At 35.4% G+C, this 13201-nt stretch overlaps 1 protein-coding gene and 1 long non-coding RNA gene across 8 annotated transcripts in view; one reads left to right on the top strand and one right to left on the bottom strand.

Moving 5' to 3' along the window:
* LOC113068851 (voltage-gated potassium channel subunit beta-2) overlaps positions 1–13201 on the bottom strand; it is a 58909-nt gene that overhangs the window by 3228 nt on the left and 42480 nt on the right. For 5 of the 6 annotated variants that reach the window (XM_026241717.1, XM_026241718.1, XM_026241715.1 and 2 more), the window contains 9 exons: positions 12046–12090; positions 11160–11204; positions 10291–10334; positions 10103–10189; positions 4660–4745; positions 4439–4559; positions 4242–4336; positions 2668–2788; positions 450–538 (listed from right to left, as the gene is read on the bottom strand). In XM_026241717.1, coding sequence (XP_026097502.1) covers positions 450–538; positions 2668–2788; positions 4242–4336; positions 4439–4559; positions 4660–4745; positions 10103–10189; positions 10291–10334; positions 11160–11204; positions 12046–12090 — 733 coding nt within the window. Of the gene's footprint in view, positions 1–449; positions 539–2667; positions 2789–4241; positions 4337–4438; positions 4560–4659; positions 4746–8870; positions 8916–10102; positions 10190–10290; positions 10335–11159; positions 11205–12045; positions 12091–13201 lie in introns of all 6 variants that reach the window. The other variant, XM_026241719.1, reaches the window with a different exon arrangement.
* Positions 4773–6939, top strand: LOC113068854 (uncharacterized). 2 transcript variants are annotated; one of them, XR_003279622.1, is made up of 3 exons: positions 4773–5171; positions 6030–6098; positions 6387–6939. It is a non-coding gene; the product is annotated as an uncharacterized LOC113068854 (long non-coding RNA). The 2 variants fall into 2 exon arrangements; XR_003279621.1 differs by lacking the exon at positions 4773–5171 and having other exon boundaries at positions 5217–6098.

The raw sequence follows: 13201 nt of genomic DNA, 5'->3' as shown, positions 1-13201 counted from the left end.
TGTGTGTGTCATGAGCTTTTTCTAGGCTTTCAAGTGGCGTTGAGGTACATTTATAAACTTGTAAAATTATAAAATATCAAAATTATAAAATATTGATTGGCTTAAATATTTGCTTAAGCAATATAGCCCTGACAATGATCTGTAATGAAAAATAAATCAATTCAGTCAAAATTATTTTTGTTATTACATAATACATTACATATTTGCATTTATATTTTATTTATATATCAGAATTTCTGTTGTGAACAGTGAAATCTCATCATTAAATGTAAAAATTCTTTAGCTTAAAACGTAAAAATTACGTAATGCTAATCTTTACAGCGTGTTACATCACACTGTTGTGCGATTGCAGTTAGCGAAAACCTCCCTGTTTCATCAATTGTTTTTCTGTTAACAGAATGAAACGCTGTGTTCATGTTCATGTATGAATCCTGCTGCGAGAGGCTCACCTGAATGGCTCCTATGTTCTCCATCAGCTGCTCAGTGCTGGAGGCCCCCAGCAGCACACAGCTCACCCCCTCATTCCTCAGACACCACGCTAGAGACACACCAAAGCACAGACACTTCACATCTCTCTAAACAGTCCACAGAAAGAGTCTAGAACTGTAAATGTGAAAAGCCATTTGAAAGCTCAACCAGAAATCTGGCCTCAGGCAAAGAGCTAATTCTCTAGATATTAGATTTTCTAAGGAGAGATGAAAGCAATTTAGGCCTGTGTGCTTTTTATATAACCAACAATGTCAGAACAGCGAACGGCAAAAAGACAGAGGTAGGTGTACTTGACAGAGTGCTAACATCTGTGGCCATTAAATATGAACTAAGCAGTTACTGCTGAAGCAAGTGCATTATAAACTATAATCAAGTGCCAAACAATGTGTATCTGGTCTGCAGTTACCACATGCTGTTACTCTGACCTTTACTGCTCTACTAAATAAGGTTAAATACATGATTATTGTGGATAAGCTGAAGCTACACAGGGAAACCGGATGTAAAATGTTGTAATAATCTATGCTGTTTCCCCTTTAATGAATGATAGTCATCGGTTGATTGTTTTATTTGCTTAATGTGTTTACACAACTACACATTCCTGGACTAACATCACTTGTTGTTCCTGTAAAACAAACACTGACCTCTGTGCTTCTGGGACAGGTTTAGCATTACACATTGGCATATATCTGAATTTTAGTCTGGTCCATATTACAACTTATTTTGGCCAAGAACAGCTCACTAAGCCAGGAAGAGACCACCTGAATAACAAGTAATAATGCAAAGAGCCACAGGTAACCCTGCCTTACACACTGATATACACCATCCAAAGGAAGGTAGAAAAATCTGTCATTGGCTTGGCATCCTCTTAAAAGGGACACTTTTGTATACCCCTAGGGTCTGCATTAGTACTTTAAGTGTATATTTTAATATATATTAATAGTACATTTTAGCACTGCTTGAAAAAGGGACACCCCAGTGACAGCTTTTTAACTTTTTTAACATTTGTATACTATGCAAAAGATAAGAAATCAGCATTTCATTATAGTCACTTTACATCCAGAGAGGAATTCTTATGGATATCTAGTTTTCTTACTACTAAAGGCTGGAATATATGACATGATTTTAAAACCTGAACAGATTTTAACACACTGGGAATCATACACTTTCTGTGCACATACAGAGTAAATTAAAGATTACACACTACCAACTGTAGTCTATTTCCATCACGCACTATACAATTTTTTTTTGTCAATACCAATTGCCCAAAATCTGCATACTGTCTCTGACTTTCACCAACTAGAATTGACTCCTCTGAGCAAAAGCTGTCCAATGTATTCCTGCATTAAGTGCCTTAAAGGGATAGTTCACCTAAAAGTGAAAATTACCCGATTGTACACTCACCCCCAAGCCATTCTAGATGTATATGACTTTCTACTTTCAGACAAATTCTATTGTAGCTGTATTAAAAAAAAAAAAAAGTTTTGACTCTTCTGATCTTTATAATGGCAGTGAATGGGGCTTGAGATTTTGAAGCCTAAAAAAGTGCATCCATCAATCATAAAAAGAGCTCCACATGGCTCTGGGAGTTAAAAAACAACATCTTTAACTTAATCTGTAATAAATGTCACTCTCTTGTGAACGTGCATACGACAGTTAATGGAAGCTAGAGAATATTGTTCTTAAAATTTCAAAAATGAATATTTTTACTTATGCAAATGCATCTCTTCGCTTCAATGGGCCTTTATTGACCCCCTAGGGTTCAATAAATACGTTTTTGCCGTGTGGAGCAAGATTGCGTTCATTTGGAAGAAGAAAGTCATATACACCTAAGATGGGTTGAGAGTAAATCATGGGATAATTTTCGTTTTTGGTTGAACTATCCCTTTAAGCTAAACACTTTTTAAGACTTCAAGCATGGACCAGGTCAAATTAATTAACCAGCACTACTTAATAGGGCAATATTGCTCAACCAAACCTTATCCCATGGCATCAGGTGAATGGAATGAAACCTCTGATTGGTTGACAGAGTTCAGGAACAGAAACAGACATTTAACAGACACAAGACTGCCAACACGACAGAAGCAGGAGACGAGGACACACAGCCTGTCCTGAGCTCCAGGCAGGCAAACAGACAGACAGACAGAAAGAGAGAGAGCGGCAAGGCCCTGGTAGTATTACCGATGGCCAGCTGGGGCAGCGTGCAGCCCAGCCGCTCCGCAATGGCCTGCAACTCTTTCAGCTTCGCCTGCTGACGGCGGCCTTCCTCACTCAGGATCTTGTCCTTCAACCACTGGTAGCCCTGTTTCAAACAGACAGCACACCTGCTCAGAGAGCCACACACCACCGGCTGATGAGCCACAGGAATAGCTGCTGGAAATTCATTGTGTTTGTGAAGTAATGATGGAATGGATGATATCTGCACACACAGCCACAGGAACATGTTTTATGAGCGGGTGCTGATGGGATAGTGCAGTGGGAATATGATGGGTGCCGGCTGCCTAAAGGTGGAAAACATCATACTTCTCAAACCTTTGCTCAGCTGATCAAACTCTCACAAGAAATAGGACAGGGCTATGTTGTAGACATTCATAATTACTCATTAAATGATAGTTGTATAATGTTATAATTAATGCTACTTGCTGCTAGACGGAAGCACATCTCATAAAAAAATTAAAATTATTGCCATTTTTGTTTTTCATGGATCACACAAAAGGTAACGTTTTAAAGAATTTTCACAAAATTTTAATAGTTGGGAAGATTTTGTGTTTTTGAAAAAAAAGTCTCTCTTACTCACCAAGACTGCATTTATTTGATTCATTAAGTGCAATAAAATTTTAATATTATGAAATATTATTACAATTTAAAATAATTGTTTTCTATTTTAATACAAATACAAATGTCATTTATTCATGTGATGGCAAAGCTGAATTTTCAGCATCATTACTTCAGTCTTCAGCGTCCTTCAGAAATCAGTCTAATATGCTGATTTGGTGGCCAAGAAAAATAACTTTGTTGAAACTGAGATACATATTTATCAGGATTTTTTGATGAATAGCAAGTTCAAAAGGTATGGCATTTGTTTAACAACAATATAAATGTAATCTTTAACGTCACTTTTAAACAACTAACCCCAAACCTTTAAATGATAATTTTGATTTTTTTTTTAGTGTAAATAATAGTAGAATAACAATTTTGGGGGTGATATTTCAAAATGATTAACAAGCACAAAACTGTAAAATACTTAATCTATTATTAATATATTAATTTTAAACTATTTTGAAAATATGCATTAGTTTTCATATTTTGAATACTTTTCAGTGGAATATGTCCAGTATACAGATTTTTTGCTTCCATATTTATTTCTAATCATGTTAACCATGTATTATCATGCTAATTAAGTATATTTACAAATGTTCATGTATACATCAGATGAATCTGATATGGGCATGTTGAGAATGTGGTGCAGTCTACTTGCATCTGTATGTATTATTATGCATACAATGCAATGTACAGTACAGTAAATCAAATCTTTCAGAAATCAAAAGCACTCAATAGCTGTGCATAAAGTTATGTATGTAAAGCCACTATATATCACAGCAAAGAAAAGAGAATAAACACAAAGTCTTTGCATTCATCTAAACACAAGTGTGTAGATGAGTTGGATCACTTCACAATCCAAAGTGACAGAAAAATAATCCCAAAATACAAACGAAAACTCAAGCCAGGCCTTCATTTAAAACACCGAGGAATACCTTGAGAGAGGCTCTGGAATAAGGAGGCACACCGCTGTCATACTTCCCTGAGATGATTCCACAGGCCAGCGGAGACCACGTCATGGCTCCCACACCTGCACAAATCAACCAGCCACCATTACAACAACTCTGTTACTTCATTGCATTTTCGGGCGCCTGCATGAAAAATAACATTTCTCTAGCAAAAACACACACACCTATCTTATGGAAGAGTTCAGGCAACTGTACTTCCACTTTTTCTCTCTGAAACATGTGATATTCGGCCTGCTCACAGACAGGTGGGATCAAGTTAAACTGTCGCGCCACAGAGTAGGCCTCCTGAAAAACACACAATAATACACACAGATTCAGAGCTGCTCATAACAGAAACAAACTTTCTTTGAAAGGGTGAAACAATTCACTGTGCTTTCAAACCCACCATAATCTCCATGGAGCTCCAGCGGGACGTGCCCCAATACATGGCCATTCCCTGGTTAATCACATGGGTCATCGCTCGCACCGTCTCTGCCAATCACAATATTAATTATCAAAGTCTGGACAACACTCAGATATTGAGGGACCGAGGAACAAAAGCAGATGTGATCAGAGAGTATCTGAAAGATAGTACACTGAAAAAAACGATTCGTTGGCTGAACAACCATTACTTATAAAAGTAAATATATTAAACACAAAAAATTAAGTATTTATAACTTTTCAATGTCTACTTAACATATATAGTTCATGTAACACAAAAATATAAGTTTCAAAGTGAACTTAAGTGTATGCATAAATACAACGAAAGAAAATAAATCATGACAACTACTAGTACAATTATGTTAAAATTAAGTAAATATAGCATAACATTTTAAGTATTTGAATGTGAGCCATGTGATATGCTGTTTCCTGCCAAGGAGCCATTTTGTGAAGCACATGGGAAGACGGTGAGAAGAGGTAAGCTAACTTTTTTTGGAAACTAAGTATAATATTAGATTTATCTTGTTTATTGCGTTTGTGATCTAAAAAGGAACTGTTAAACTGAATTTCTGATTCTGAATAATGCTTCTGAAATTAGAAACGTGTTATCAATACTTATGAAAACAGAGTCTGTTCGTGTTAATCCATTCCAGAATAATAATAATAATAATAATTGTTCTCATATTCTCCATAAGTGGCAGTCTGGGCCTGGGCACAGGTTAATCTTGAGGTTTGGTTTATATTACATTGTAAAATATATGCTACATGTCAATATGTATGCATGATAATTGAATAATGGTGATCTCGATTCAGACACATGCAAACTTATTTCTAAATGACAATGATTCCTCTGTCTAGTAAACCTTCTAAATTATGATCACAACTGTAAATTTAAACCTGTGTTCCCTCTGCCGCTCATCCGAAGAGAGGGCCATTAATGGATAAGGTAGAATGTGCAGAGCGGTGGCTCCTCGGGATCAGGATTGAAAATCACTTTCTGTTTATCTAAAGAAAGTCATTAATTAGGAACAGTGTGAGGATGAGTAAATAATGAAAACATTTTGTGTGAATCAACTGACTGACTTGGCCATTCTCCAATTAGCTTAAAAAAAAATCTTCACTGTAGAAATTTCAGATCATTGTTGTGGTGTATAGATTTTTTATTTTCTCTTTCAAAATTCATTTTCCTTTCAACTTCATTTCCATCAGCAGTTTCACCGTCATTAGAGATGAGTTGGTCAAAGAATGCCTTGATTCACAAACTCTATGGAGTCACTGTAGTTGTGATTTTGTGTGTATGCAGCATAACAAGCCACATTTTGTTTTACTTTTTAGACCAGCCCAGAAGTTGTAATTCTATGCTTAACTGTCTGCCTCTCTGAGAATCTCATCAAGCACCATCAGGTGAGCATCTGAAATCGATCAAAAACCAAGTTACTCTCCAAAACTAAATAAACAACTTATATAAAGGCAGTTAATTAAATTCAACCAACATAGATAAAAATAAAATGAATGGCTGCAAATCACTTATTTAATTTTTAAATATACATGTCTATTTCAAAATCGTATATTTTTGTGTATGTGTGTGTGATATTTCATTGAAATTTATTTTTTTGCACTGAGAAACAATCAGAAAAAATATCAAGTGGTGTTGTAAGTAAATACACATTTGCTTTGTTTTGTTTTTTAAAGATACTCATGGGAATAAGGAGAAACTGGAACTGCTCACACTTAAAATCATCATGAAAGGTGGCTCAACAGATGATCCATTACAGACTAGGATAGTGCTGGAAGGCATAGAGGTGATGATGTAATTGGAAGGTGTAAAAGGCTTGTGTTTCTCTGCTTGGCCTAATTTATGCAATTAATCTGAGTTACCCCAATGAGCTCAATGTGTAATGTTTGTCTGCAACTGTTCGATTAAATTCTTGATTTATTCTTACGATATTTGTCGTGTGTTCCAAAAGTAAATGTAAGAAAAATTGTTGCAAAGGGTGAAAAAAAGTGTAATCGATTGTGAAGTTTGCAATCTCTGTGTTACAAAAAAAAAATGTAAATGTTTGAAAAATGTAAACCCTTTAAGAAGTGTTGCAAAGGGTGAAAAATCAAGAAAATAACATGTTGGAAATGAAGCTCCATTTGTATATTTGTCACATTTTGTTGTACATTTATGATGTGTGGTTTTAGGCTTCACCTTCACCACAGCCTGTCAAAAAAATAAACTGAAATGCTTTATTTTGTGTAATTTGCTTGTTTAATTTATTTAAGATGCGATTACTAAGGAGACCCCAATAGCTGAGGATCTAAAATCAGTTAAAATGTTAAGTTGGTTCAACTCAATTTTTTTTATATAAATGAGCTTAATGTTACATTAACACAACTTGAAATTACTTGGTAGATTATATAATGTTGAATATTTTAAGTAAAGAACGTTGAGACAACTCAAATAATTAAGTTCATGTAACAAATATTATCTTGTTCATTTTAAGTAAAATTGTTCCAAGTTAGGTTTACTTAAAAAGTGTGTTGCAAAAATGGTGCATATATATTTTAAGTAAATCCAACACATCATTTTTACCAGTGTAAGATGTCCGCAATACACCTAGCTAGTAAAGAACAAGGACGAACATATCAGTAAAGTAATGGAAGTGGAGCAGAAGTACAGAAGCAACAAAGGCCATTATTCATATTTTCTTTATACAAAGTGACAGGGCATTAAAACTGGCCTGAAGGTTATGCATGTTATAGTAACTCTACTCAAAAGAGTTTCTCAGTGGGTGGAAAATAAATCAGAATTTGACTCCGGACTGCATGACATCTCCACAAGGCTGCATTTCATTGACATTTAGCAGAATAACAGTTTTCCACGGTCCAGCCTACAATCTACTTCATGTCATGAGATTATTATACACTGCTGAACATACCCAATCATGAGAAAAGAACCAGATAAAATGGATTTAAAAAACTGTTAATAATAGCAAACATTGCATTAATTTAAAAATAATTAGCAGGTCTCCATCCTTCAGACTTAGATTCTCAAGTTTCAATTAGCAACATTTTAAAGAATTCCTTGTTTAAAAATGCATTTTGTGGGTCTTTGTCATCTCTCCAGTCTCTTTTTTTTATAAACCCACATTAGATGTCAATATATGTGTTCCTATTCACATAGTTTACTGTTACACATTTCTGTATTTTATACAGAAATTCCCACATATTACACTGCAAAAAAAGAAAATATCCACTGAAATAGACAAGCACAATCAAGAAGGTCATATGACAAATCATCCAATTATTTATTACTATTATTTAGTAAGGAAAACATTGCAGGCAGGAAAGGACTGCATTCACAAACCTCTAGTAAATTAAATTTCCAATCTGTACTAACATAGAGTATGAAGAAAACATATGGTAGAATTTTTGCAATTTACCAGTAACAGAATATTTTTTTTTTTTTTAAGATTTGTGAATAATATCAGTGTGAACAATTAGTAGAAAAAGAGAAAATATAAAAAATGACAGACGCATGCAAAAAAGAGAGTAGCCTCTTGCAGTAATAAGATATTTGCATGCAGGGAAGCAGCGGACACTGCAGTCAATCATCTTGCAAAAAATTATTAATATTTTTTACTGATTTAAAAAAAAAATCCAAATATTAAGCTAAAGCTTAGTATGAGCAGAAGCAAGTTAAAGTGTTTAATTATATTTAAATATTTACATTTCATTATAATATGAGTAATATATGCAACTGTATTTATGTCTGAACTGACAGAAAAAAATAAAACAACAAGCAAAGCCCAAATATTGATCCGGTCGACACCTACATAAGTGCATTTCTAGGAAAAATGAATAGCGGAGAAGATATTAAAATGGAATGAATGGTAAATATTCAACAACAACAAAAATTGATAAAATGGATTAAAAAAAGACACTATAATCACGGGTCAGTAAGATGCAATGACCTTCTCCAAATTTGACTTGCAAGATGGACAGGATAGTCAAAGAAATCAATCATTCTATGGCATACAAGGTTTAATAGGAGCGTCTGGAAATCTTCAGCATTTTATGGACAAAGTCAGGTTTCTCACACCAGGAAAAGAGGGCAAACTATCACAAATCAAAGCCATAAAATGCTTTTGGAGACAGGAGGTCAAAACTCTCACTGAGGGTACCATGTACCTTCTATGATGAATGTTCTTGATTTTGAAGTGTTAAATGGATCTCCTGGTGATAAACAAACAAACAAAAGACTGTGAAAAGAGGTTTACCAACCAGCAAATGGAATGAAATAGGAAAAAAAAAAAAAATAAATAAAGTGCAGCAAAACTGGACCAGAGTGGATTCTGCAAATCATCAGCATCAGGCTTAGTCTCAATCTTCCCACATACTCCTCATACAGTAGCTGTACAGCATGGTATCATCACAGTTTAGTCAAGTTAGGCTCAATTAACAGCATTTGTAAGATCTCGTTAACCTCAACATTTCATTTCCCATCCCTCATTTTCTAAAAAAATAAATAAATAAACATGACAAAAATAGACGTTACACTGAGGAAGTTACAATGGAAGTGAATTGGATCCAGGTTTGGAGGGTTTAAAGACGAATGCGAAGCTTATAATTTTATAATGGCACTTAGTTGAATTCTTCTCTTAAAATGCAAGCATTATTTGAGCTGCTAAGTTGTTTAGATCAGCATTTTGGGACTATTTTAACATTCCATTTAACTTCCATTATAAATACCTCACTGTAAGCCAGATCTTAGCCCTTGTTTTAATGAAAAAGAGGAACAAATCAAAATGAAAATGATGCACTAAATGATATCAACTGAGCTTAACTTGAATTGACCTTGTATTCATTTAATATCTCAGCATTCTTTAGGAATGGTGAAATGATTAACCTAATTAACCTAAAATCTTTCAGTCATGCTGCTTCAGTTGTTTAGCCCTCTGAACTATTGCTTCTATAATCAAAGATCTACTACGACGATATGTAAATGTAATAGTCCACTTAATGCATTTGCAAAACTCTCCAAAGCAAAAGCATGCACTCTTCCTCAACTAAATTACAACTGGATTCAGCCATTAAATGCATAATAGATGCAACTGCTGTGATGCAAACTTGAATCATCTTGACAGCACACTTAGACAGCATGCTCCATTCACTGCTCAATGTTCCGAGACAGACATTTCATTACTCCAACTGACATAGGTTAATACAAAATAAATGGGATGATTAGACTATTTTTGGAACTTTTGCACCTTAAAGGTTAAACAATTCTTTGCCATGTGCTTGATTTCTGTTATTAGTTGCTATGATATAGTCCCATGCTTCCATGCAAAACAATTAAGTGAGCCATTCCAGTGCTGGGAAAGATGCAAACACTATCCCGAGGTCCCATCAAGCACACCTACCTTCCATTGGCGTGTTGGGGTCAGGTCTGTTAGCAAACACCACGTCCACATACTCTAACTGAAGTCTCTCCAGCGATGCCCTTAGACCTGAAAAACAAAGACTATTTAAAGCTGAAATGTGCTTTATTATTTGAACTACATTACTCGTTCCATTTATCTAACTCATGAATATATTTAACAAGACTTACCTTCTATTATGTGCTTTCTGGACAAGCCTCTCTCAGTTTCTGCTCTGAAAAACAAACAAGAATGTGACATTAGAGTATGCCTGAAGTGAACTGAAGAAGCTTACTGGATGTGGAAGTCAGCATGATGTAAATTTACCTCTGTTTTCTAAAGGTTTGTTATTGAACTCAAGGTGAACGATTCTTTAATTATTTAGAAAAAATGTCAGCTTGACCTTCCGGCGAAATGACGGACTACTCTCTGGTGATGTATGTCAGACTTCTCCAATCATTTCGTCAGTATAAATCTTGCCAGCATTCAGATCTGCCTTCATCCAATAAACAAATGATGCACAGTCCCCATCCATTTTTTTAAATAATACACTCAAATATATGTGACAATACAGAAGAAAACATCTATTGCTGCTTCTATTTCATAGTAAATTGTGCAGTTGTGCACACATAATAATCTGTGATCCTTCTCAGGTAAATTTAATAAAAGTCACATTTATAATGGCCACTGATTCTGTATGTGAGACTAATTAATATCAAACTGTAAGCACAGTGGAAATTTAAACCCATTAATGTTTGATGGTGACCTCACATCAGTGCTCATCTTTGGCCTTTAATTTGCCCTGAGTGAAAGAGCACAGCTCAGAGGGGGGATTCGACCTGGATCGTTCTCCAGTGAGGGTCTGCAGCACTTCCCTTACTATATCCCACACACAGCTTCACTCGCACTCCTATGAAAGAGACTATCATTAAGCTGCTTCCCCTGTTGCTCTCACAGCCAGTTATGAATCATCATTAACCTCTTTCTGACACACACACACACACACACACACACACACACACACACACACACACACGTATAAGCACAGAACAGCACTTACTTTCCACCCCAGTATATCTTGGTGGTGATGACCAAACTGGAACGTCTGTGAAACACAGGAGACAAAGTGGTTGAAAGCGAAACAAAGGCAAGGACGGGCCACACATCACGAGGATTGATGGGTAAACAATGGTGTCAGTTTAGGCTGCAGGAAGTTACACTGTAGTCTTGTTAGTGAGAAGTGCATGAACCACTGTATTTGAACATCATGACCAGGGCTTTACATTTTTTTCAATTCAATTAAATCCAAAGTAATTTTAAATATTGACAACTTTTTTAGTTCATCTGCATGATTTATTAAATTTTAATTAAACTGTATTAAAAAAAAACAAGCCTTGGTGAACATTTCAAACCCTAGATGTATTAACATATTTGGATAACAAATAAAATACAGATAATTTATTATAAATAAAAGTATATATATATATATATATATATAATTTACATATCTTTTCTGTTAAAGAAAAGTACACTTTTTTTTGCAGAAGATTATTTAATAAGCGGCTTTTGTAGAATTTTCATGCTGAAATATTCTCCTCTCCCAAGAGAAGACTTTTTGAAAACATGATACTGCAGTCATGCCGTGTTTCTAAAAACTGGCAAAAACCTGTGTCCAAAATTAGGCATCTTTCCCCGGGGGGAAGTGGCTTTTCGCCTCAGTGCTTGCATACAGTGAATGGTAGGATGAATATAAGTTAATGTCCCCTTAAGTGCAAATTCCACATTAGTCATTCACAAACTAACAGGAGCTGCAAAGAACAAGCAAGCTTCAGGTCAGCAGTTATTCTGACAGTCTGGAGAGAAGAAAACAGCGCGCAAACATAGCACATCAAATAAGAGTTTGAAAATGTTCTGAACCCTTAAAAACAGCAAATCAATTTGTTTACCTCCATCCTTTCTTCTTGATGATACTGCCGAGAACCATTTCAGCCCTGCAAGAAAGCAAGAAGCAATTATCATGCTATTATTTTACTTCCATCACAGTCGGTGAGCAAAAGTGTCCTCTACACTGAGGGATTCCCTGTTCTCAGCTTCCACAGAATTAAGTTAATGAAGCATTCACTTTACAGTAATATGAAAGGAACTCCCAGTGTAAACACAGGCAAAATACTTCATGTTTTTTTTTCCCTCCTGTGAGCAGATTTTTAATTTAAGGGGAAAGACTGGAAGGGAGGGAGAGCTTCTAATGACAGATGTTACATTTTTGCCCTCAGGACCAATGTGTTCTTCATGAATGGTTCTCCCATCAGGCCTCGTCATCCCTTTGCGAGAATGTGAGTCCTTGTGACAGCTTGTAACAAATGAAGCGCTACTGTAATGTGGGCTCAAGAGGGCAGCAGATGTCCCGAGACAAACTCACAAACAGTACTAGTCTTCGTCTTTTATTTAACTAGCAGTCTAGATGAGTAAATCCCCTGTTTGTGAAGAAACGTGTATGTGTATGACTAATAAAGGTTGGGTAGATCATCTGTGCTGAAGTTTTTACAGTCCTATCTTCATCATTCTGCACAAGCCATATCACCAGCTTGACATGGCATGAAACTGCAACACAAATGTCCTCCCCCACCCTACACACACAAACAACATGTATAAACTTATGACCTTTAACACTCATGAGGTCTGCCTCTTTAAAATGCCGTTTGGTAGCCGAGTCAGGCTATTTCCGCTCAACTTTATCAGCAATTCGCTGACGTTACAGCTCCACAGCATTGCAGAAAATAAAGACTCCAATGCTAAATTTACTGCAAGCTAGCGGGTTTTGGCTATTTACCTTTCCGTCTTTTTTTCTCTTCTTGCACAAATGAATTTTGCTGACAAAACACTAACTTCTTTCACAAGGTCATCTTAAACATAGATATCGAAGGTTTACAGTAAACAGCAGCTGTAATGTAATTTTAGTTTAATGTATAACAATTCAGCAACTAATTAACTAATATAATAAATAAATGCAAATATAATACCCGTTTAATTCAAATAAAAGTATTACAATAAAGAAAAAAATTACTATATTTTAATAAAACGCATTACCACAAAAAGTGTTTA

The sequence above is a fragment of the Carassius auratus genome, unplaced genomic scaffold, assembly GCF_003368295.1.
Source record: "Carassius auratus strain Wakin unplaced genomic scaffold, ASM336829v1 scaf_tig00000254, whole genome shotgun sequence".
NCBI classification, from domain to species: domain Eukaryota; kingdom Metazoa; phylum Chordata; class Actinopteri; order Cypriniformes; family Cyprinidae; genus Carassius; species Carassius auratus.
Note: the sequence above shows the minus strand (reverse complement) of the source record. Positions and strands in the feature narration are given on the sequence as shown.